The 25,935-nt window shown below is 44.8% G+C and overlaps 1 protein-coding gene across 1 annotated transcript in view; it reads left to right on the forward strand.

Moving 5' to 3' along the window:
- ENO4 (enolase 4) overlaps positions 1–25,935 on the forward strand; it is a 1,153,105-nt gene that overhangs the window by 628,223 nt on the left and 498,947 nt on the right. The window contains exon 8 of the mRNA XM_044055968.1: positions 11,389–11,553. Within this exon, the coding sequence (XP_043911903.1) occupies positions 11,389–11,553 (165 nt within the window). The remainder of the gene's footprint in view (positions 1–11,388; positions 11,554–25,935) is intronic.

Here is a 25,935-nt window from a genome sequence, read left to right on the forward strand (position 1 = left end):
ATGTCCCCAAATTCCTGCAACACTGCTCGGATTTCTCGAACCTGGGTAGGAGATAGCTGCTGGGACATTGCTACCCCTTCCACTGAGGTATCAGCCCGAGCCTCACTGAGGAGATCAGTCCCCAGATCTCCCTCAGACTCCTACTGCAATCCACTGCAAATGCTCAGCACAAGGGCCTCCCTATCATGGTAAGGTTTCATCATGTTAACATGGTACAATTTGTAGCCCTACCTTCTGCCTAGCAGTTCCACCATGTAGTTAACATCACTTACCTTTCTTACCACCTTGTAGGGTCCCTCCCAAAATGCTTGCAGCTTGTTGCATCTGATAGGAATGAGAACCAGTACCTGCTGCCCCACAGTATACTCTCTACCTTGAGCATTACTGTCATACCACACTTTTTTCTGTTGCTGGGCTTCAGCCATCTTCTCCTGGGCCAAGCCCATGAGTTCCCTGAGCCTTGTCCTGAGGTTTAGGATGTATGCCACAACAGACCCCTTGTGAGACTTGACTCACCTTCTCACTCATCTCAATTTAAATCTAGAAGCCCCCTCACCCTATGCCCATACAGCAACTTAAAGGGTGAAAAACCTGTGGATTCCTGGGGAACCTCTCTGTAAGCAAACAACAGATGGGACAAATATTTGTCCCACTCCCTGTTAAACTGATCTGCAAATGCCAGCAGCATGGACTTTGATTGTAGAGTTTAACCTCTCAACAAGACCATTAGTCTGGGGATGGTAGATGGTGGTCTTCCTGTGCTTCACCCCAAAGGACATCCACAGACAAACCAGCAGGTCTGACATGAAATTGGCACTTCTGTCAGTCAGTATTTTTTTTGGGAAACCTACCCTGCTGAAAATTTCTAACAAAGCATTTGCCACCTTCTCTGCCTCAATGGAGGAGAAAGCCACTGCTTCAGGATATTGTGTAGCATAATCCACTACCACTAAGATATACTTTTTCCCTGTGGAACTTGGGGTACTCAGAGGACCCATAATATCCATAGCTACCCTATGAAATGGCTCCTCAATCACAGGCAAAGGCATCAAAGGAGCTCTCACCTTGTCTCCTGTCTTGCCTACCATTTGGCACTGCTCACAGGTCCTGCAGTACCCTGTTACATCTCTGGAAATTCCAGGCCAATAGAAGTTCTGCATAATATGCTTATTTGTATGTTTTATGCCCATATGACCTGCAAAGGGAATATCATGGGATATGGCTAGAAGTGCCAGAAGGTAAGCTCTAGGCTCTACCAACTGCTGTACTCTCTCACCTTCTAGCCCTCCCTCAGGGGTCCACTCTGTGTACAGTAACCCTTTGTCCCAGTATACGAATTCCCCTTTTCCTTGAGAATTAAGTGCCTCCCTAGCTACCTGCCTCAGGCCTTGCAATGTAGGGTCTGAGAGCTGAACCTGTCTCAACTGTCTCCTTGTAACTCTTCCCAGCTCCCCTTCCACAGGAAGTCTGGCATCTTCTCACAGTGGTGCCTCAATGTCAGCCTGGGTACTACTACTCACCTCTATCCTTGCAGTCACTCTGTCCAAGGGACCATCAGTACCCCCAAGCAGCTGTGGTTCAACTTCAGTCTCACTGCTACCGGGTAGCTCCCTCCCTGAAGTAACCACCTCACCAGTCCTGGCTGCAAGTATGCAGTCTGTCTGGATCTCCCCCAGGCTACGAGACTTACCTGCTTGTCTCCAAGCCTGACTGAGTGTAACTGCACAAGCACAGGGTACTGCACTATCAAAATCATTCCCTATCAGGACATCTGCAGTTATATCCTCAAACACACCTACTTGCTTGGCTTCCTTTTCCACCCTTCCAGTCAAGGTGAACCCTAGCCAAAGGTATTTGGAATGGGATCCCTCCTAAATCCCTGACTAGATTAGACTGCCCAGGCAAGTAGTGCTCCTCTGTAACCATTGCAGACTTTACAGTGGTTATATCAGAGGCTGTGTCTCTCTTCGCAATGGCCGCTTTGCCATTCACTACAATAGGATATAACCTCTGGTGGTAGTTTGGTACCCTTGTTGTCCCAGGACAACCTACTATTGGCATTTTGTCTTTTCCATTTACAGGCTCCCTCACCTTTTGTTCCCCACCTTGCGTCCGTGGAAACCTGTATGCCACATGGCCCCACTGGTTGCATTCAAAACATTTAACCCTAGCTCCTGGATGTGTACCTGGACTAGTGGCTTTCCCTGCTACAGGCAGATTCTGTTGGGGCAGTATGTGCTGTGCACCATGGGTTCCTTTAGAACCATGAGCAGTACTGGGGTCCCTTTCCTGTGCAGGCTGCCCTGCTTGCCAGGTATAGGTCTCCCTTCTTCCCCAACTCATCTGAATTAGCACATTGTCTATCAGCTAACCAGATCCTCATGTCCTCAGGCAAAGTGCTAAGGGCTTGTTCTCTCACCAAAAGGTCTGCCATCCCTTCAAAATTGGTGACCTGACATCCACTCACCCACTTATGGAAATAAGTGCTCAGTTCAGCAACATATTCACACACACTTTCATCTGCCTTGCATCTGTGCTCACAAAAGTTTTTCCTATACATTTCAGGTGTTAGCTTAAACAATTCTAACAAGTGATTTTTAACAGCAGTATAATCAAAACATGCAATGTCAGACAATCTGAAGTAGTTAACTTAGTTTGATCATTAACCTGTGGGTTTCAGATCCGATACCGATCTGAGCCGGCAGCGTACCAAGCTAAAGATCTGAGCTCCAAGCTCCTCCCTCTTACCCATACTACCCTGCAACCTCCTTCCAATCCCCAGATCTCATTTGCTTTGCCAGCAAGAGATTTCTGAACTCCAGGAGGTTAGTTAGGTCTAAACTCGTTTTTTCGGCGTGTGCGTGTCCTTTGTATGTGAATAACTACTTATTTTTCCCTTATTCTCTATTGGGTGTTTTTGGGTGCATAGTTTCTGAATTTTTTGTAGTTTAGTGATTTGCTTAACCCCAGTTGTGTAGACCCCCCTTCCCACCCTTAGCAAGCATGAGTGTGCGTTTGCGTGCGTGTGTGTGCGTGTTTGCGTGCGTGTGTGTGCGTGTGTGCGTGTGCGTGTGTGTGTGCGTGCGTGTGTGCGTGCGTGTGTGTGTGTGTGTGTGTGTGTGTGTGTGTGTGTGTGTGTGTGTGTGTGTGTGTGTGTGTGTGTGTGTGTGTGTGTGTATCTTCTCCTGTCTTAGCTGTTTAAGCAGGTATGTCTGAAAGTCAGAAACTGACTTTCTCTAAGTGCACAGAGTGTGGCCATAAGCTATCCCCCACTGATAGCCACACTGTAACTGCAAAATTTGTGCAGCCTTTAATCCCTGGGCCCTATGGGATTGCAGGACCAAGCTGATTCTTGCGGGTCTCTTACCTGCAGAATCGGCGGCTACTTCTGCTCTTCCATCTACTTCTTCAGCCATGGCTGTGGCTGTTCAGCCTTCCGGCCCTCCTCCCCTATCCGGGACTCACACTCCCACCTCTTCACAGTGAGAGAGAGAGGCTAAGAAAGACAGACATAAGGAAAAAGTGAGAAATAAAGAGAGAGAGAAAGAGAGAGACGGAGACCGAGAGAAGGGTCGCAAGAGGCAGGCCGACTTGGATCCATCGGCCCCTCCTGCCAAGGTGTTAATGTCTCCACAAAAAATTGCAAGGCTGTCTTCCCCTTGGCTCCGTTCTCCATAATTCTCCCCAGAGCCGGATAGGAGGATCAGCCCGCTTCGAGGTCGTCCTCGCAACGGCCCTCCCAGCCATTGTTGGTGGTGTCCTCGAGGTCTACTAAGAGCCTCTCTGAAGCCAATATGGGCCAGATGATGAGGAGGTTTCTGCAAACTCAATTGTAGATGGGAGTGTTGATGACTCCCCCCCAGCCAGAGTGGGGAGTTCGGCCCCGACATTCACCCCAATAGCTCCTTCTCTGATCCACCTTCGAGTTTTGTAGTCTACGGATCTGAGGTGCCCCAGATTCATGGAGTCGGTGCTGATGGTACCTCCTACCTCGACGCTGGCTATGCCCTCGAGCCTGTTGGATCCCTTGTTGGATCTGAGCTCTCGAAGCCGAGATCTGGGCGTCAGATCCGAGGGGATGAGTATGTCTTTGGCCCCATTGTGATTGGGGCATACTGTCTTCTTGGGCCCGGCTGTGCCAGCTTCGGCTCCGATCCCTTCATCAGATCCAAGGGGTACGGCTACCCACACTACCAGTTTAATGGAAGCCAGTTTCCCTTCGGCTTTTGACATTGTGGAGAGTGTTCTCTCTGGAGGATCAGGACCCATCACTCTTTCCTCGGAGTCTGCCCCTCCTCCCTCACAACTGAGTTTGTCTTCCATCATCCAGTCCTCCCAGGGACAGCCTGTATCTGGTATTCCCCAGACAGTTCCCCTTGAGGAATATGAGACGGTTTGTGAGCCCTCCCTGGAGAGTCCCCTGAGGAGGTCCCTCACAAATGCCCGTATAAGTGGAGGCACATGGACTCCCCTGAGTCCCTCACAGAAGATACTGACTGGAGGAAGGGGTAGGTTCCCCCAGATCTCCCTCCAAAGATGTCTCCTTCGGAGACATTATGGAAATTCTTCACCAGAGGGGGGGGGGGGGTTGGTCTGCCCAAAAACCTACCTCGGACGAGTCAGTATTACTGGAGGCTTTCGATACAGGCCCATCTACCTCTTGGGTGTCCCCCAGGCCGACCCCTCTGGTGGACCTTATCACTACCAGAGCCTGGAAGGAACCAGACACTGTGGAGCTAATACCCAAATGGCCCAATAAGGTATTGAGTCCTCCTGCAGACAAAGCCTCTTGGAGTAAAGGTTGCCCAGTTGATGCCATGGTGGTGGCGGTGGCCACCAAAAAGGAACTCTCCCAGGAAAGTTCCTCGGTCCATCCCCCGGACAAGGAGTCCAGGGTGGTGGATGGTCTTGGAAAGCAGACTTTTGCTTCAGCTACCTTTGCTATAAGGGCAATGAATTACATGGCCCACATAATCAGACTGCAGCATGACCTTATCAAAGAGTACACTGAGTCCCCACTGGAGTCCATTTCAGTCGATGATAAATGGACTTTCTCGGCTCATATGGCCACTCTCAAATACGTGGCAAATACATCCATACGTTTACTCTCTCATGCCACCAAGGGAGATGCTAGGGCAGTCGGGTCTAGTATTGCCATGAGGTATCATGCCTGGCTCCAGCTTTACAATTTTTCGGAACCTTTCCAGGCGTCCTTTGCTAATGCCCCTTTTGATGGTTTGACCCTGTTCAGAAAGACCATCTGAGATACTCTTGTCCAGATTGAGAAGGATGGGAAAATGCTGTCAGCCATCGGGATCTGCTTCTCTAACCCTCAAAAGTTCTTCTCCGGGAATCAGCAGGGGCAAAAGAAGCTGTGGTTCCAGAAATCTCAGCAGTCCTGGAAAACTCAGGACTCCTTCTCCCCCAGAGGCAGAGGGGGCAAGGTGGACGGGGCCCAGAGGCAGAGGAGGACTGAAAACCTTCAGGCCACAGGAACCTTTTTCTGATCAACCTGCTCTGCAACCCTGAGGGGTTCCCAACTGCTCCTGTCTTGAGGCAGTCGGGGGGCATTTCTCGAGGCACCTAGCCCAATGGGAGTCCATCATGTCAGATCGCTGGGTGCTTCAAATAATATCCAAAGGTTATTCAATTCCCTTCATAAACAACCCACCATGTACGAGCCCTCTGCCGGATGTCCCATCTGCTCAAAGTGAGACAGCAGCTTTGGAGATGAGAAAGCTGCTAGAAAAAAGAGCAATCCAGCCAGTGCCCCCAGACCAGTCTGGATCAGGCATCTATTCCAGGTTCTTTTTGGTGCCAAAAAAGACAGGGGATTTAAGGCCGATTCTCGACCTATCTGCGATGAACCTGTCCGTTGCCAAGGAAAAGTTCCGGATGGTCATGCTACAATCCATCCTGCCCTTTTTGTAAGAGGAAGACTGGATGTGCTCGATAGACCTCAAGGATGCATACTACCATATTCGGATGGTCAGGTGATCCAGGAGGTTCCTCCTCTTTCAGCTAGGAGCCAGTCATTATCAATTCAGGGTCCTACCCTTTGGTCTCACCAAAGCCCCTAGGGTGTTTACCAAGGTCATGGCAGTTGTAGCAGCCCTCCTGAGGCTTCAGGGCATTCAGGTCTTTCAGTACCTGGACGACTGGCTTCTCACTGCCTCCACCAGGCATCAACTTGTACTAGCCAGAGATTTCTTCCTTCAGTTATCTACCCAGCTGGGGATCACAATAAATTTCAAGAAGCCTTCCCTTCAACCTGTTCAAATTTTAGATTTCATAGTAGTGAGTATAAACTCTCTTCAGGCCAGGATATTTTTTTACTCCAGACAGACTTCACAGCCTGGCTCTGCATGTATTGGCGCTCCTTCAATCCCCTGCACCACCAGCCAAGTTGGTCCTGAGAGCCCTAGGGTCCATGGCAGCAGCTATAAACTACATTCCCTGTGCTTGTCTGCATACGAGAGATTTGTAGTGGACGTTACAGGTCCAGTGGTCTCTACTACATCAGTCTATAGATTTTCCGATCCCTATGAGCAGGGTGTGCAAGAAGTCTCTCATGTTGTGGCTTCAGTCCCAGGAATTGTGAGAAGGATGCCCTTTTGTTGCACCTCCGCCCCAAGCCATGGTGACCACGGATGCCTCCTGTTTAGGGTGGGGGGGCACTGCTCGGGCAGGACGGTCCAAGGCACGTGGACTCAGAGTGAGACAGTTCTGCATATAAATGTTCTAGAGATGAGAGCGGTCCTTTTAGCGTTGCAGGCCCTTTATGCCTCTCTTCCTCTGGGAACTATTGCTATCCAGTCAGACAACATGTCAGTGGTCTGGTACATCAATAAACAGGGGGGAACCAGGTCTTATCCACTTTGTCGAGAGGCCATGAGAGTATGGGAATGGGCGATCTCCACCAACCATTTTATGATAGCAACACACATTCCGGGTTGGTCCAACATCTTTGCAGACAAATTGAGCAAGACTATCCTTTCACCTTACAAGTGGTCTCTGAACCCTTATGTAGTGGACCAGATCTTCCTCAAGTGGGGTCAGCCTTGCTGCGATCTCTTCACATCACCGTCCAATGCAAAGTGCAGCAAGTTTTTTGCTCTAATTCCCCTGATGGGGGAAGCCCCCGGAGACACTCTTGTCCATGCTTGGCCACCTGGTCTTCTTTATGCGTATCCCCTGCTTCCTCTCATGTCAAAGTTTTTACAGAAAGCTCATCGGTTGGGAAGCAGAGTTATCCTCATAGCACCATTCTGTCCTCATCAAGTTTATTTCCCTTGCCTGTGGTCTCATCTCCTAGCTCCACCCTAGATTTGGGATCCAATTCCGGACATTATTCATCATCCCTTGGGAATTGCTCCCCTGAATCTGGACAGCCTCAAGCTCACAGCTTGGCTACTCCAGTTCCATTAGTTGCTAGGACTCCCGGTATCTCTCCCCCAGTTAAATCCATCCTGATGGCAGCACATAAGTCCTCTACCAGGAAAGTCTACAGTAGTAAGTGGAAATGTTTTTCCATTTGGGCTTCAAGAGAAATTTGAATCTTTTTACTTCGCCGGTTCCAGTGGTGTTAGATTTTTTGTCTCATATTTTCCAACAAGGGGCTAGCTCTTCCACAGTGAAAGTACAGCTGACGGCTATTTCCCATTTTCATGTTGGGGAAAATTCAGGCTCTCTAGCTGCTGCCAGAATTTGCAAGACCTTTTTGAAAGGTACTTTTCTTCTGAGGCCTCCTATTAAGAATCCTTCTCCGCCGTGGGATCTGACTTTGGTCCTTCAGGCTTTGGTTGCGCCCCCATTCGAACCTGCAGCATCAGTTGACTTAAAATTCTTATCATGGAAAACGGCCTTCCTGGTGGCTATTACTTCAGCCAGGAGAGTGTTGGAACTTCAAGCCCTGTGTATGAAACCACTTTACCTAGTGTTTCACAAGGATAGAGTATCTCTCAGGACTAACCCGTCCTTTCTGCCTAAAGTTGCTCTGGAGTCAAATATTAATCAGTTAAATAATTTGCCTGTATCCTTCCCTAATTTTCAAAATAAAGGGGAATATAAACTCCATTTGCTTGATGTGCACAGGCAATTATGTTTTTATTTGCATAGGTCCAAACCTTTCTGTAAATCTGATCAGCTTTTTGTTTCCTTTGCTAAACCATTTTTGGGAAAACCAGCTTCAAAAGTGACTATCGCTAAATGGATTTTGCTTTGTATTTTGCAAGCTTATAGAGAACTTGGATTACCAGCACCAGAAGGGGTGCATGCTCACTCTACCCATTCTATGGCTACTTCGCTGCATTCTGGTCTAGAGTTTCCCTGGACGATATCTGTTCAGCTGCTACCTGGGCTTCCTCTCACACCTTCATCACTCATTATAAACTAGATTTGGTGTCTAGAGGAAGGGCTTCCTTTGGCTCTGCAGTGCTCTGGAATATCCTTCCTTAGGGTCTCCCAAGATTCGGGTAGCTGGGGACTCTGTCCCACAGGTTAATGATCAAATGAAGTTAACTACTTCAGATAAAGAAGTTATGTACTCACCATACCGTTCCATCTGAGTAGTTAGACTTATTTGTCAGCAACCTTCCCTCCTTCCTTCCCCCTGACCTTGCTGGTTATTTGTTCTTTTGGGCTCGATGTCCTGTATGTGTCGAGCCTGATGTATGCGTTCGGGTCAGGTTCCTTTTGGCTTAGGTTGTTGGGTGTCACTTTGTCAGGTGGCAAACTCGATCTGAGGATTGGAAGGAGGTTGCAGGGTAGCATGGGTAAGGGGGAGAAGCTTGGAGCTCAGATCATTAGCTTAGTAAGCTGCCGGCTTGGATCCGTAATGGATCCAGAACCCACAGGTTGCTGACAAATGAAGTCTAACTACTCAGATGGAACGTTATGGTGAGTACATAACTTCTTTTTTTTGACAAAACAGTTACAACTTTACCATGGAGTAAGGGGATCAGGAACCGTATCCAGAACCTTTCGTCAATACTATACTGTTTGCATACCCTCTCAAACATATGAATGAAACTATCAAAATGATCCCCCTCTTTAAATTGCGGAAGAAATTTACTGACCTTTTGTGCTTCTGGGGTCCAGTTACTCCCTTCTCCATTACCTCTGTGACTTTGGAGAAGAGTCAGCATTTCCCTCTCATGCCTCCTCTGCAGGTCCTTTTCCTCGACTTCTATCTCCAAATGTCTGGCCTCCAACTCAAGTCTCTTTAGCTCCCAGATGGATTTTTAAGTCATCTGCAGAAAGGCTGAGCTGTCCATTCTCTGAGGGTATTATATCTCTGCTGCCAGTCTGATTGTCCTCCTGGTTGCTGTTTTCTGATGCAGCTGTAACCAAGGCTGCAATCAGGTCTGCCTTAGTCAGGTTCCCATGCACAAGTCCCCTAGTCTGGCACATCTCCACCAGTTGGCTACTTGTCAGCTTTCCATACTCCTTTGCTGACATGCTGCCTGCTCACCCTGACTAACTAAGCTAACAAAAGAAATAAAACAATTGTGATCTGAACTCTGAGTATTCACTGCATGACTGATTTAGAGTACAAAACACCTTTGAAGCTCACTGTACACAAGCTACAGGAATTCACTCTACTCACACCACTACAAGCCAATTAGTATTTGCCAACCAATTAATATGTGGTGTAGATATCGCACCCTGGCCAAACAATTAATATGTGACACCCGTGCCCTGGCCCAGCAATTGAGGAGCCTCAATCCTCACCACTAACACCAGTGAGGGGTGTCTCATATAGGAGGAAAGGATAACAAATACACACAGTGAAGTGCAATTTCCCTTAAGAGCACACAGAGATCACAGTCAGTCTGGGGCTGGTCGCTCCCTTGCTCTCCAGGTCGCCAGTAAGACTCCCCAGTGGCACAGCTGTAGGGTCCAGATCTCAGCCTAGTGGGCAAGCTAAAACCTCCAGCACCCTCTCTGTCCAACCAATGCTTTGTGTTCCTGCCCAAGTAGCTGACACACACACACACACACACACACACACACACTTTGAGAAGAGTTTATGCAACCACACAGACACTGCTGAGGAAGGCTGGCACAGGTTCTCCACCTGTGCCCCTTTTTCCCAGACTATGCGGTAGTATCAGCTGCCACCACCCACTAACATTTATCAGCTACTAAAAGGCCCTTAAAAGGGTGTCCAATTACTACTGCGCAATATTATTATCCAACTGGTAAGTTTGACTAAACAGTCAAGGCTTATTAGAGTGACTTGCTATAGGATCACTCTATACATGCAATGTACACTACAGCTTAAATTATCTATACACAAAACAGCCACATTTAAAAGGGTTTAAAAATATTTAATAAATAATTAAAAACACAAGACAATACTTTTTACTACACAGTGCTAGTCAAGAGTTCAGAGATCACAGAGAAATTCTTAAAATAATTCAGTAGTACAGTTCTGACATCACAGAAAAACACTTAGTCTAATCATTCTAGTTTCCAGCTATTTCTAAGAGAAAACACAAGTCTAAGATAAACTTACATATAGAGCAAAGGCAGAGTGCTGATGAGTTGGATGGTCAAGACAAAAATGCTTAATGCTCTCTGATTCTCTGTTTTTAAAATCACATTCCTGGTTTACATTACATCATTCTTCACACTTCCCTGGGTTCCCAGGCTAACAGAAACTAAATTTACATCCTTTACCTCTGGGCAGAAACCAGAGCAATAAAGGACATTTATGCATGCAAATTCTGGCCATTAACTCTGGCCTTAAAACAATAACAAAAAATCCTTCATCTAGATTGGTCGGAGCCGTGTTTACATCAAAGGGTCATGACATCTTTTACTTGGTCTGTAGAGTGCACTGTTGTTACATTTTTTCCAGTTCCACATGTAACACTATTTTTACCATTTAAGACAACAAGCCTGTGGTTTACATTAATATTTACAGATTACAGAATTATCTCCAAAATTCTATTTGGCTAGGTTGGCAGCCTTCATCTATTTTCATAGTAACAACTTTTTAGAACAACATTTATAAACAAATTACTTCCAAGTTACATTTCAAACCAACATTTATACTAAGGTCACATTATAACCAACATTTATAATTTACTGTTGTATCTGTGCTTTTCAAGTGAATGTCATATGCAAATTACTACATTCTGTGCAATACTAGCACTAATACAGTTCAGTAATTATTATACTTGTATTTTTGAGTGTTAACAACATTCACTGTATTTACATATCTACAATATTGCATAGCTGTCTCTATTACATAAAAATTAAAATGTTCTTTCCATAGTAAATAAAGCCATCTTCATTATATTGCATATATGTGAAAAAATAATCTCACCAATGATATCTGAGTATTTGATTGACATTTTTACATATTTATGTCCCCTGAAGGCTGTATCTAAAGCAGATTCAGACCTGGGCTGTATAATCACAGGATACGATCGATTGGAACAGCCACTGGATATAATTCAAGAATCATGCAAGAATCTTGGGCTGACTTTAGGAGAAGATTTACATCTAGCTGTAAACTGTGCTGCACATGAGCTAATGGACTATGTAAGTAAATTTAGCAATAAACCATAACAGGATGTAGGCATGTTAGTATTAACATTCGCTGAGGGTGTTATTTTGGCATGATCTTAATGAAAGAAGTGATCATTTGGACCCTATTCATAGCTAAATACCAGAATGACCTATGTCCTAAATGAGTTTATTATAATTATATAATGACTTCTTAATGTGGAAATGCAAAGTAAATAATTGAACTGTATCTGCAGCGTCATTTACAGATTTTGTCCACCTGATAAAGTTGCCTTTTTTCTAGCAAAAATGTGTAGTTAAACAATATAATCCAAAAGGATTAAAATTTTAAATAGTATTTCACTGTCTGTAGAGGTTGAATGATTGCTTTCAGTATGACACTGACCAGTTTCTTACAAGTAAAACTAATACTATTCATAGCAATAATGACTATTCAGTCAGTCATCTAAGGCTTCTGAAGATCGATGGTTGGCTTATGCTTTCCTTATTTGGGCAAATAAGTTCCCTTTTGGGGAAAAAACTTCCATTTTCTTATTTTTCACTGATGATTTATTACTTTCCTCTTCAGAAAATTTATTTTAAATCTAGGAGTGCTGTGTTTTAACGGACTGTCTCAAGACTGTAACATACTTTTAAACAGAGCACGCATTGTTTCAGCCAGTTTAAAAGTAGTGTTATCTAAATTTTAAACTATTTTCTGTGGAGAAATTCTGTTTATTTTAAGGTAGTGGGATTGCTATAGTGTTTGAAAGCACTTTTTACTGGTTTTTTTTCTGTCAAAAAAGTAACTTACTGGCATTGTTGCTTGTTTTCCCCAGGATAGAAGTACCATTTTCAGCTTGACCATGGAACAGATTGTTACTCCCATGGTCAGTCCTTCTTCCAGCCACAAAAAGGAAAAGTTAAGTAAACAGCCTTTGCCACCACAGCAGGCTAGCAATTTGCCTCAACTGTAGGTGGGTGAATCTGCTGTGGCCATTTGTTGTACATCAGACCACTCATCTTTTCACCCAGATTCCTCTAGTGTAGCACCTACAGCCACTATGGAACAGGGGTTAGCCATGTGCTCTGTGGCTGTTGGAGTCCCCTCAGTGGGCAAGGGAGAACCACTCTTGTCAGTCCTGGTAGCAGAAACAGGAAAAGTTTCCCTGTTGTGTGGGAAGCAGCAGTTACCATCAGTAACATCGTTGGTCCCATTTTTCCTGTCACAAAGAAACAGAAAGCCAAGCAAATATCTACTCATCCTCAAATTTCTTTGGATAGAAGTAGTTTATTGGGACTGGCTCAGAGTTTGATTCAGGCTACTGATTCTTCTTGTAGAGTAGTTTCTGGTAAAAGAAAGAGAGATGTCTCCTTTTCTAAAGAGATTCAGGATTCTTAATCTGAGTAGGAGGATGCAGGGATGGGTTTGGAGTTTTGTCCTCAGATTTCTGATTCAGACTCAGAAGAGAGTTGTCTTTCTGAGTCTCCTTGTGGGGGGGGGGTCTCTTTCTCTGAAACTATTGTTAGACTGTACCAATGTTTTCAGTGGGAGAACACTGAGGTTTCCCAGTCCCTCAAAAATACTATGAGTTGTTACAGAAGGGTTTTCAAGAGCCTACACTTATTCCTCCTGTCTTGTCTGCTTTGGAGGATGTGTGTCTTACTGCCTGCGATTTTCCTGATATTCAGCCAACTGTCCCTAAGAAGACAGATAGAATGTATAACGTTCCTCAGTCTTTTAAGTTTTCATACACTATTCCCAAACCTGATACAGTAGCTATGGCCTTAGTTGACTCATCTGCTGCTAACCACTTAGTTAATTCCAATCCTACTCTTTCTAGTGAGGATAGGAAAAAATATTGATGGGTATTAGAAAAAGTGTATACTTCTGCAACTCTGAATTTCAAATTTTTAAATTGTCAGACTCGTATATTAAAGTTTATTCTGACATATTGTGGAAATATGAGGAATGATTTATCTACACATTCTTCTTGTTAAGAAAAAATCTGCTTTAAATAACATTTTTTTCTATTGCACAGGTCACTCATCATTTGCTTTGTGTGTGCATGACTCTGTTGATATTTCTTCCCGGGTTAGAGGTTTGCTTGGTTGCATTCACATAACCTTACTAATGATGTTAAAAATGAGATTTGAAATTCTCCCCTGGATAGAGATTGTGTTCAGTCCCTCTGCTAAAGAGGTGATGAAAAATTACGATGAAAGGGTCAAGAAGATCCAGGGACACTAAGATTTTTTAGCTCTCCTTTTCAAAATTGCCTAAAGCATTTTCTTTCTCCTCATCCAGTTTTAGCAAAAAACAGGATTAACCGTCTGAACAGAATTCAGGTAAACAAACATTTAAGAAGTGGCAAGGAGGTTCCAAGCAGAAGTTTCAAAACTCCCAAAACCAAGGACACTCCAACAAGTCTTAATGACCGTTCAAGAGACCTTATGACCACCCCCCCCACCCTGACTCTCTTTCTCTTCCAGAAAGTCTGAATCTCCATTTCTCTCTTTGGCAATAGATTGTTTCAGACAAATGGCTTCTAAAAAATCATTCATCAGGGTTACAGTGGGAGGACACTCCTTCTTTCCAGGGGATCATTCCCCATCCTGCAGGTTAGACTGTTTTGTTTCCACCTGTTCTTCATCACATGCTGTCTCAAGGAGTGATAGAACCAGTTCCTCCTTCCAAGTGGGGAAGGGGTTTTATCCATGGAGATTCCTAGTCCCAAAGGAAGAAATGCTTGGAGACTAGTTTTGGATCTTTCTTTCCTAAACCTGTTTGTGATAGTGACCAAATTTAAAATGATGTCACTTCACAACCTATTACCTCCTCTGTCTCTTTCAGGTTTCCTGATACTTATCATCACATTTTTATTCATTCAGACTTCAGGCGTTTCTTAAGGTTTTGTGTGTCTGGATAACATTATCAGTTCTCTACCCTATCCTTTGGACTATTCACTGCACCAAGAGTGTTCACAAAGTGACTAGCTCCAGTTAGAGCTCATTGCAGACTGCACAGTATTCACATTTTTTCATATTTAGATGACTTGCTTATCTTCAAAACGGCATATATCTCTTTACTGAGTGAAAGATCCCTTGCATAAGCTGGGATTGCAAGAAAACATTCAAAAGTATTTCTAGACTCCCTCACACAGGATTGTGTTGCCAGGATGTCAGCTAGACACCTCAGTTCGAAGAGCTTTTCATCCACAAGAAAAATAGATCTTTATTTAAATCTATTTCCAAGGTTTTTCACTCAGACTTCAGTCACTATGAGAATACCTCAGGACTTTTTGGTCCCATGGCATCTATGATTCTCATGATACACCTAGAATGATTCCATATGAGAAAGATACAATGGTATCTGAAATCTCTTTGTTCCCGGCATCAACACCCTTTATCTTTTCAGATTGAAGTACCAGGTTTGTCAGAAGAGAAGTCACTTGGTAGAGGCAACAGATATCCTTAAATCAAGGTCTCCCTTTCTCCCTCCCTGCTCCAAAGCAGTCAGTCATCATGAATGTTTCAGACTTTACTTGGGGAGCAGTTTTAGGAGAGATAAAAGCACAGGGGATGTAGGACACCAAGGACAGACACAAGCACATAAATATCAAGGAGATGCTTGCCCTGGTCAAGGCACTCAATTCTCTGAACCATCTTTGATCCCTGGGGCCTCTTCAAGTAGTTACAAACAATACCACAGTGATGTGGTACATCAACAAGCAAGGGGAATCCAGGTCAACCCCCCCCCCCCTTTGCAGACTAGCCATGCTAGCTTGGGATATAGCTTCACAGCATAGTCTCACTTCTCAGGTCACCTATATTCCATCACAGCAAAATTGCGTTGCAGACAAACTGAGCAGGACCAGGGCAGACCCTCACAAATGGAAACTAGATCTGGGGGGGGGGGTCTTACAAGATTTGATCTATCTGTGGAGAGCTACTCAGGTAGACCTCTTTGCCTCCTCTCTGAACAATCAACTGACAAAATTCTGTTCCAGGACTCCATGCAAGAAGGTTTTGAAAACAGATGCCTTTTCTTTGGACAGGAATTTTCCTGTATGCCTTTCCACTAACATCCAAGTACTTTTGAAGATTCAAAAGGAATCCTCCAAGATCATTGTGGTGACCACCTTCTGTCCCAGGCAACCATGGATGTTAAGTTGTCTATCTCACCTTCGTTCTTGCTGGTTGGGATCGGAGCCAATCCTCGGCTCCGACTCGGCCATCTTCTATAGCTCGAGAGCTGTTTACTGGCTCGAGGCTACCCCTTATCCCATGATGCCTAGCAATAGCTACCCAGATCTCATTTGCCGCTTCAGCTGCGAGGTGTCATTTTTCTGGCTCAGGCTCGTATAAAGTTTTTTTTGTATAACTTTATTACTCTAGATTTCTATATTTTCAGTGTTTTATTGTTAACGATTAGTCTTGTTTTTTGTGGTAGCTAGTGTTTAGTTGTAGTATCCCTTCTTTTTTTTTGAGAACTCGTTTAACTTAGAGAGTTCTCCCCCACACCTCCCCCCAATATCCTCTTCTTGTCAGGTTAGCCGTTTAGGTTAGAGGCTTTCCTTCTACCTTTCTCTCATAGGCTAGCCGTTTAATTTAGAGGCTTTCCTATTAAAAAAAAAAAAAAGTCTTGTAGTAGAGTGTGTTTTTTGTGTAGACTGTATTTTGCTTTTGGTAGCTGTTGCTGTATTTGTTGTTTACTTCTTTTAGGATGTCAAAGGAATCCAAAGTGTCTGGATTCAAGAAATGTGACTCATGCTGTCAGAAAATTGTCTCTGACAGATGGGCACACTTCTTGCGTCTATTGTTTAGGCACTGTGCACCTGCAGGACTCTTGTTCTATCTGCCATGCCTTTAGTCCAAGAGTCCTGCAGGAGCGTAAGAATAAGCTTATTCTTAGGGGTCTTTTAAAACCCCAGGATTCACCAGCCAAGAGCTCTCAGCCTGTGAAATCTTTTAAATCTACCAAGCCATCGGCTCCAAGTTCGGAGCCGTCCTCGGTTCAGACTCTACCTTCTACTTCGGTTCCACCTGGCACTGATAAGACTATCTCCCCCTCGGCTCCATCAGAAACTTCGGAGCATTTGCGGAGCCACAAGAGGCTGAGGTCCCCTTCACTGGAATCGGTACATTCGGCTCCTCTGTCTCCGTTGCTTCAGAGTGAGCACAGTCACCAATCCTCTCACTCCTCTCGATCCTCTAGGCTGTCAGATCACGATGTGGAGAGAGTGGTTAGTAGGTTGCTAAAGTCGCAGGCACTTGCCAAGATGTTGTCCAGCCCTTCTCAACAGGTGTCAGCTCCGTCCACTTCTCTCGATATTCCTCCTCCGACTCCAATGAGTTTGGTGCCAGGGTTCGAGTAGTGGAACTGTCGACTCCGATAACTCTATCTCCTTCGGTTCCGACATCTTCTCCGATCCCCTCAGTGGTGCTGTCCATCGAGGGATCTAGGCACCGGGGTTCCCTAGTCGGCTCCGAGGGGGCGAGTGGCATCGGACCCTTGTCTGACCCCGTTCTCCCTCTCAGAGCTTTGGCACAGGTGAGTTCGGCTCCTACATCGGCCTTGGAGCCGTCTCCCTCGGTGCGGAGAAAGATTCCGATTTCCTCAGAACCGGAGCTTTCTCTGCATCATGGCAGGGACACTTTCGATGTCATGGGGAGTGTGCTGACTACTGAGTCAGCTCCACTATCGGCCCCACCGGCTCCATCCCCTGTAGTGCCTGTGCCAACATCTGCTCCTCCTCCAGACCCCAAGTGTAGGGAACCGGCACTCCAGGGCATCCCATTGGCTGTTTCCTCTTCTTCTAAGGCCTCCCCTGATCATTCAGAGGAGCCCCCTCATAAGAAGAAGTGCAAGAGGAAGCACATTGACTCCCCTGAGTCTGTCACTTCTGATACAGACTTAGATGATTTGGAAGGGTCCCCGAGATCCCCCTCTGAAGATGTTTCTTTCTCGGACATCCTAGAAATGCTTAAGCAGAGGAGGAACTGGAATCCCCTAGCCCCTACCGAGGATGAGTCTGTATTTCTGGATGCGTTCGGTTCCTGACCTTCCACCTCCTGGGTTTCTCCGCCTTTCGATCCACTTATGTCAGTGGTGGCTCGAAAGGCTTGGTCAGCTCCAGATACAGCGATACCAACTCTGAGGAGACCTGGCAAATTCATCACAGTACCCCAGGATAAGCAGTTCCTTACCAAAGGTGTTCCTTTTGATGCCATGGTGGTAGCAGCAGCCACCAAAAAAGAGTTAGCGTAGACCTCTTCATCTGTCCATCCTCCTAACAAGGAGTCTAGGATGATGGACAGATACGGGAAGTGAATGTTCGCTTCAGCGACCTTTTCTATGAGATCACTGAACTACTTATGTCATTTTACCCAGCTTCAGAGGGATCTCCTTAAAGAGCTCGGAGATATCCTTCAAGATCCATCAGCTGAGGGGGCTCATGCTAAAATTGCTTTCCAGCTGGCAACGCTTAATTCTGTAGTTAACTCCTCCATGAGGCTCATTTCCTATGCAGCCGATGGTGCGAGTAGAGCCGCAGGTACGTGTGTGGCCCTTAGGAGACATGCATGGATGCGGCTGTGTAATTTTGCGGAACCTTTTCGAGCGTCATTCACCAACACCCCCTTTGATGGTTCCTTTCTCTTTGGACCACAGGTGAAAGACACTTTGAATAGGTGTGAGCAAGAAGGCAAGACTCTCTCTGCCATGGGAGTCCATTTTTCCACTCCTTCTAGACCGTACCCTAAAGGTCAGAAGAGTGGCAAAATGTTGTTCTGAAAATCCCAGGGAGCCTTGCCTGACACATGTAGCAATTTTTCCTCCAGGGGCAGAGGGGGAAACAATAACAACAGATGCTGCCCTCGTGGCAGTGGGAGTCCACATAACCAGGGCAACAGAGAATCTTTCTCTGATAAGCTCTTTCAGCATCCCTGAAGGGTTGTCTGGCTGCTCACCTCTGGAGGCAGTTGGGGGAAGACTTTCAGTGTACCCAAAAGCCTGGCAAAATTTAACACAAGACAGATGGGTATGGTCCATTATATCTCGAGGTTACAAAATTCCCTTCTGTGAACCCCCCTTACCGTCAAGGAAATCCCTTCCAGATGTTCCACCCAATCTGAAGGACCAAGCAGTAATAGAAGTTTCAAAACTGCTAGAAAAAAGAGTCATCCAGGAAGTCCCAGCAGACCAGCATGGATCCGGAACTTACTCAAGGTTCTTTTTGGTACCAAAAAAGACAGGGGACTGGAGAATGATTCTGGATCTCAGCAGACTAAACAGGTCTGTACAAAGAACAATGTTTCGGGTGATCACACTACAGTCCATTCTACCCTTTCTGGATCAGGACAATTGGATGTGCTCGATAGATCTTCAGGATGCGTACTACCACATCAAAATGGACAGGCGCTCCAGGAGATTTCTTTGCTTCCAGCTGGGAGACAGTCATTACCAGTTCAGAGCTCTGCCCTTCGGTCTCACCACAGCCCCCAGGGTGTTCACCAAATGTATGGCAGTGGTCACGGCTCACCTGAGATGTCGAGGATTCCAGGTGTTTCCATATCTAGACGGCTGGCTCCTCACTGCCACTACCAGGCATCAACTTCTACAAGCCAGGGACTACACAATCACAATCTGCTCCCAGCTAGGCATTACAATAAACTTTGAAAAATCTGCCTTGTTGCCCTGTCAATCTATCACCTACATAGAAGCAGACTTAGACACAAGAAACATGTCCACAAGGCTACCGCTAGAAAGGGTGTCTACAACTCGTCAACAAGTACAAATTCTAATGCAGAGCAAAAGAATCCAGATCAGGTTTGTCCTTCAAACTCTGGGTTCCATGGCAGCAGCCATTCTTCTAATCCTACTTGCCCGTTTTCACATGAGGATCCTTCAGTGGCTTCTGTTCACACAGTGGTCTTTCCAACAGCTGTCCATGTCTCCCATGATCATGATTACAGAAGCATACAAAAAGTGCCTTTCCTGGTGGATGGTCTCCTCACTAGTGACTCAGGGCAGACCCTTCACTCAGCCCCCTCCGGTAGCCACAGTGACCACAGACGCCTCCCTGATAGGGGGGGGGGGCATTATCAGGGCAGGAAGTCCAAGGCACTTGGCAGCCTCACGAGTACCATCTGCACATAAATGTCCTAAAAATGAGAGCCGTGCTCCTAGCGTTGCAAGCCCTGCAGGACTCTCTTCCTTCTGTTACCTTTGCAATTCAAATAGACAGCATGTCAGTGGTGTGGTACATCAACAAGCAGGGTGGAGCCAGGTCCTACCCCCTGTGTCGAGAAGCACTCAGACTGTGGCAGTGAGCGATTTCCTCCCAACGTTTTCTGATTGCAACGCACATCCCTGGGAGGTCCAACGTCATAGCGGACAGGCTCAGCAGAGCTATCCTAATGCCTCATGAGTGGTCTCTGAATCAGGAAGTTGCAGATCTTATCTTCCGCAAATGGGGACAGCCTTGCTGTGATCTTTTTCCACCCCCTTCAACAGCAAATGCAACAACTACTTCTCCCTACTTCCGCTTCCAGGTCATATACCCAGAGATGCTCTCGTCCACGATTGGCCTCAGTTACTTCTTTATGCCTTTCCTCCGTTTCCCCTGATACCGAAACTCATACAGAAAGCAATATCGTTGGGTTGAAAAATTATCCTCATTGCCCCCTACTGGCCTCGATAGATATGGTTCCCATTCCTGCACCACTACCTTCTCGATCAGCCCTGGACTCTGGACCCATTTCCAGATCTACTGATTCATCAATCAGGTGGGTTGCATCAATCCCTCCAAACTCTCCAGGTCACAGCTTGGTTGCTCCACTTCTAACCTTAGCCAGGCTTCCCAGCATTTCCCCGGCTGTACATGAGATTATTGTCTCCTCTCACAAGTCCACAACCAGAAAAACTTATGCTAGTAAATGGAAACGTTTTTCTTGTTGGGCAGAGGCTAGGAATGTAGATCCCTTTTCAGCCCCAGTCCACGAAATTCTGGAATTCCTAGCACAACTTTTTCATTCCGGGTCCGCTTCGGCTACAATCAGAGTTCAATTAGCGGCCATTTCTAACTTTCATGTTGGTTTGTCAAATTCAAAGATCATGTCTCATAAGCTCTGTAAAGCTTTCTTGAGAGGGACCACTCTCCTTAGGCCTCCAGTGAGAGATCCCCCTCTTCCTTGGGACCTTAATTTGGTACTAACTTCCTTAACTCTGCCCCCTTTTGAACCAGCAGTGTCCTGCTCCATTAAGTTTCTATCTTGGAAGACACTCTTTCTGGTAGCTATTACGTCAGCCAGACGCATCTCTGAACTTCAAGCACTATGTGTTCGTCCTCCATACTTGGTTTTTCATAAGGACAGGGTTGCTCTGAGGACTAATCCTTCGTTTCTTCCAAAAGTCTGCTCAGAAAATAATTTAAACCAATCTATAGACCTTCCTGTGTTTTTCCCTAACCATACCAGCAAGGCAGAGTACAAATTACACCAACTGGATGTTCGTAGACAATTGCGTTTTTACCTGCATAGGACTAAGGAAATAAGGAAGTCGGACCAACTATTCCTTTCCTATGCTCTAGGCAAACAAGGTCTCCCAGTTTCCAAGGTGACCTTATCCAGGTGGTTGTCTCACACTATTACTTTCATCTATCAATTAAGGAACAAGGAGTTACCTATCAAGCCGAAAGGTCATTCTACTAGGGCCTTGGCCACCTCTGTAGTCTTCCAATCTAGGTTGCCCATGGATTCTATTTGTGAAACTGCTACGTGGGCAAATCCTCATACCTTTATTTCTCATTACAAGCTAGATATGGTCTCCAGGAGCAGAGCTGACTTTGGTTCCACCATTCTGAAGAGTCTGTTCCAATGAGCCGCCCAGGATTGTAGGTGCTAGGGCTGCTGTCCCAACCAGCAAGAACGAAGGCGAGATTGACAACTTAACATAAAGAAGTTATGTACCTACCATAATGTTTCATGTTAGTTGTCTTCATCTCGCCTTCTTTCTTGCGTCCCACCCTCCGTCCCCCTGTCCTATTGGACCGAGAGGAGTTCAAGGTTTTACTGGCTGAGTGTTTTCTGGTTTGTTTCCTGTACTGACTTAGAGAGTATAACAGGTATACTCAACCTATTTGTTTGGACAGGTTTATTCTCTGGCTATGTCTGGGGTTAGCTATTTCAAACGAGATCTGGGTAGCTATCGCTAGGCATCATGGAATAAGGGGCAGCCTTGAGCCAGTAAACAGCTCTTGAGCTATAGAAGATGGCCAAGTCAGAGCCGAGGATTGGCTGCAATCCCAACCAGCAAGAAAGAAGGCGAGATGAAGACAACTAACATGGAACGTTATGGTAGGTACATAACTTCTTTTTCTCTCTTCTTCTGGAATTGGCCATGACAATTACTACAAGCTTCCTCACAGAATGGATCTCCTCACAGAAGAATAGGGGTGTTTGATACACTCCAACATTGATCATCTTTAACTGGTTGTCTGGATAACAGGGTCTTAATTCATTTTAGGCACCTGCAGCAGGTAGTAATGGAGGCAAGAAGACCTGCTACTAGAAAAGGATTTTGAGATGGTGCCAACAACATAACCGGCACCCATTCAGGGCTAATTGTTCTTCGGTTTTACAATATTTGTGTGGGTTACTGTCTTATGGCCTTCTTTATTCCTCTATCAAGCTTCATTTATCATCCATTTCAGCATGTCTGCCCATGGATCCTCCTCTTTCAAGGCAGTCACATGTTAAAATATTCTTGGAAGGGGGTTTGAGTAAGAGACCTCCAAATAAACCAGTGGTCCCACCTTGGGATCTTAATTTTGTGTTAGAGAAACTAATATTTGGTCCACTTGAACCAGCTAATCTGGCTGACTTGAGGTTCTTAACATGGAGAAACAGTTTTATTGATTGCCGTGACCTCTACAAGAAGGGTATCTGAGTTGCAGCCTCTCATGATATGTCCACCCTACCCCATTTTCCACAAGGACAAGGTTTATTTGAGAACCAATCCTTCTTTTATGCCTAAAGTGATATCAAAGTTTACATTATATCAAACTATCCATCTCTCTGTTTTCTTTCCTGAACATAACAATAAGGGAGAAAGGATACTGTATACCTTGGATGTCCACAGACAACTCAGGTACTGTCTTAGCAGAGCTAAATCTTTCAGATCATCGGATCGATTGTTCATTTCTTGTGAAGGTAAGAAAAAGGGACATCCAGTGCTAAAACAGACAATTTCCAAATGGTTGTTTAAGGCTATTACCTTTTGTTATGCTCACCATAACAAATCTATTTCACTCTACAAGCACCTTGGCTTCTTCTGTTGTTTTTTTGGGAAGGATTGGATTCTAGAAGTATTCTAGAAGTTGCTACTTGGTCCTCTGTGCATACCTTTACAAAGCACTATAAACAGGATTCCTTCTCTATGTCTAGATCATTCTTTGCTAGGACCATTCTCCAGGGGCTCCTGGTCCCTTCTTCTCCACCTCTCAATATAATTGGCTATGGTAATCTACCCATATAGCTAAGGCTACTGCAGCAGTAATCAATATGAAGAACATAGTACAGTTGTGTAAACTAAACTTACCATAACAGTAGATATTCGAATGATCACTGCTGCAGTAGCCACTCCTGTCCTCCATCCTCCTTGTTGTATATGCAAGGGTGAACATTTATTTTTTGTTATTCCTAGTCTTGTCCTTTCAGGGCTCAGCCTACCTCTGTCTGTTGGCAGGAAAGCTCTGAAGGTCTTCACTCCCAAACTTGTCTTATACTCAGCAGCTCGAGCTGCTTGACAGTTTGGGGGTATGGAAGGCACTCTGAAGCTTTGCAATACATATATATATATATATATATATATATATATATATATATATATATATACACACACACACCCTATATAGCTAAAGCTACTGCAACAATGATCATTCGAACATCTACTGTTACAGTAAGTTAAACTTACACAACTGTACTTTGCACTTCCTGTCCTTTTTAAGAGTATAAACTGAAATGATGCTGTTATTAGCCACACTGTTATCTTGTTTTTTATTTGATTTTATATTTGTTCTAGTAGATTCTTACCTTTTAAAGCCATCAATGCACACGTTGGTCATTAGCTAAAATCTTTAGTGTCATCCTGTGCAGGAGTGCCCAGAATTTAACACTACTCTAAGATTGTCTGAAATAAAGACATGTACAAAGGGAGATTTTAATACCATGCATGGTTATATTGTCTACAGTGCTTTGTAGATTGTATTGCAAATATTCTGCCTCAGAGCCTTTGGATGTGTAAATCAACCAAAATAAATGCAACATGACTAAAAAGCTGCACAGATTGTTGATAAGCAGTGGCATAGTGAGTAACACATATTGCTTGGTTATTTAGTTTACATTTTTATTTACTGGCTTTTGATAATTAGTTTAGTGCACTTCTGAGTGATTAAGCTCCATTGATATCCCACACATTTAACCTTACTGAGTTAAGAAAAATGATACTATCTCCTTCAATAGCATCAGTTCTACAAGCTCCTGATAGCAATCCCTTAGTTTATCAATACATGCATTCCTCTTGGTATATTTTTCAAAAGATGCAGAAACCAGAGTTGTAACACTGTAAGCATAAAGATCTATGCTCTACCTCATTACCCACAACCCCTTGAGTGCCTAATGTAGAGTTTTATGCACAGAACACAACTGTCCTTTGAAAAATATCCGTAAGACAGCTGTCAGTGCTGCCACCTTCAGGTGTTTGCAAGTTATTGAAAATAGTCCCAACTTACCTGATGAGAGGAGACCAGACTTGTAGCAAGTCAGTCCTCCACATTCTTGCTGGCTCTCAGGCACCTCTTGTTCCTTTCTTCTCCTTGTGCTTTACACCCCTTACCTATCTCTGTGGAGCTCCTTGTGCTTAATACACTACCTTCCTTTGGTGCTTATTCTTTCCTATAGTGTAGTTTTGTTTTCTCCTCTCAGTTATACACCTCTTGTTCCTTAATAGTTTTCTTCTTCTTCTTTCACTTTTACCGGTTAGGGGTCGCCACAGCAGATCACCTGTCCGCTCATGACTGGCAGTGGAGTTTTACGGTGTCGAGTTGCCAGCCCGGTGCCCAACCTTCCACAGAAGGGACACACACATGCATTCACACCTGGGGCCAGTTTAGAGTGTCCAGTCCACCTACAGCATGTCTTTCGGATGTGGGAGGAAACCGGAGCACCTGGAGGAAACCAACGCGACCACAGGGAGGACATGCAGACTCCGCACAGAAGGTACCCCAGCCGAGGATCGAACGGGAGAGCCTCTTGCTATTAGGTGGCAACGCTAACCACTGCACCACCGCGGCCGCCTCCTCTTGTTCCTTAATAATAATGTCCTTTTTTTCTTTTGTCATTTCTTGCATATTTCCACTTTCGCTGCCTTGTTATTATACCCCATTTTTATTTTTCCTGCCTCTTACTGTACTGTTCCTTGTCTCTCGTTTTTATATACCTTTTTATTATTAACTAACTTGTGCACTAGCTTTCCACAAAACTGTGGTTTAACACATAGTTCCATAAAACAAAGAGAGAGAATGCAGTTGTGCCTTACCTGAATTTAGTTGCTAACATTGACAAGTCTTATTTGACTGTTCAGCAGCACTGGTAACTGCAAATCCTTTGTTCTTTAATGTATCTGCACTGCTCCTCCTTCTTTCTTGTGCTATCTGCTGCTTTCTCCTCTGTCTTGTCTTTCTATGCCTTTCTGGGGGTAGTCTCTGACACCACCACTGAGAAGGCCCAGGGTGCCTAAATTCAGTGCACCTAACTGATAAGTGATGATTCACTGATCTGCTTGCTGTCCTTCCAAAGTCCTAGCTTGTTCTTTTGTGCTCACAATGAATACTATGTGCAGGAGACCGCTGTCTCGTTTCACTACACGTCACTGTTTTGTTCACTGTGTCTAGCGTCTACCCTGGAATCATGTATCAGCATCAATCCCCCACATACACACATCTACAATAACTCCCACTTCTTTCAAAGTCTTTTGCCTCCTTCACCTGCCACATGTCTGATTTTAATGTTTGTATCTATTTATGTGATTTGTTTGCTTGTTACCTACTTAGGTAGACAGGTTAACAGACCCTTTTCATCCTTGATCTGGTTGAAGAAAGGTACACCGAAAAAGTATATTTATACATTTAAATTATCACATTTACATCTCTACTAGAGTTCAGAAAATCAAAAGTAAAAAAAAGCATCAAATGGGTTATGCAATTATTAAGTACAAACAAAAAAGCATGTTTAGGCAAAGCTCTGCAACAGGGCTCTCTTTCCTTCCACTACACCATCATCAGACTTTGTTTTTTCCATCCTAACTTCATATAGCAACTCATATGACCTCACAACTATTTTCTTGTGGCATTCAAA

This window comes from Protopterus annectens, chromosome 14.part0 (genome assembly GCF_019279795.1).
Source record: "Protopterus annectens isolate FY-2018-M chromosome 14.part0, PAN1.0, whole genome shotgun sequence".
Classification (NCBI taxonomy): Eukaryota; Metazoa; Chordata; order Ceratodontiformes; family Protopteridae; genus Protopterus; species Protopterus annectens.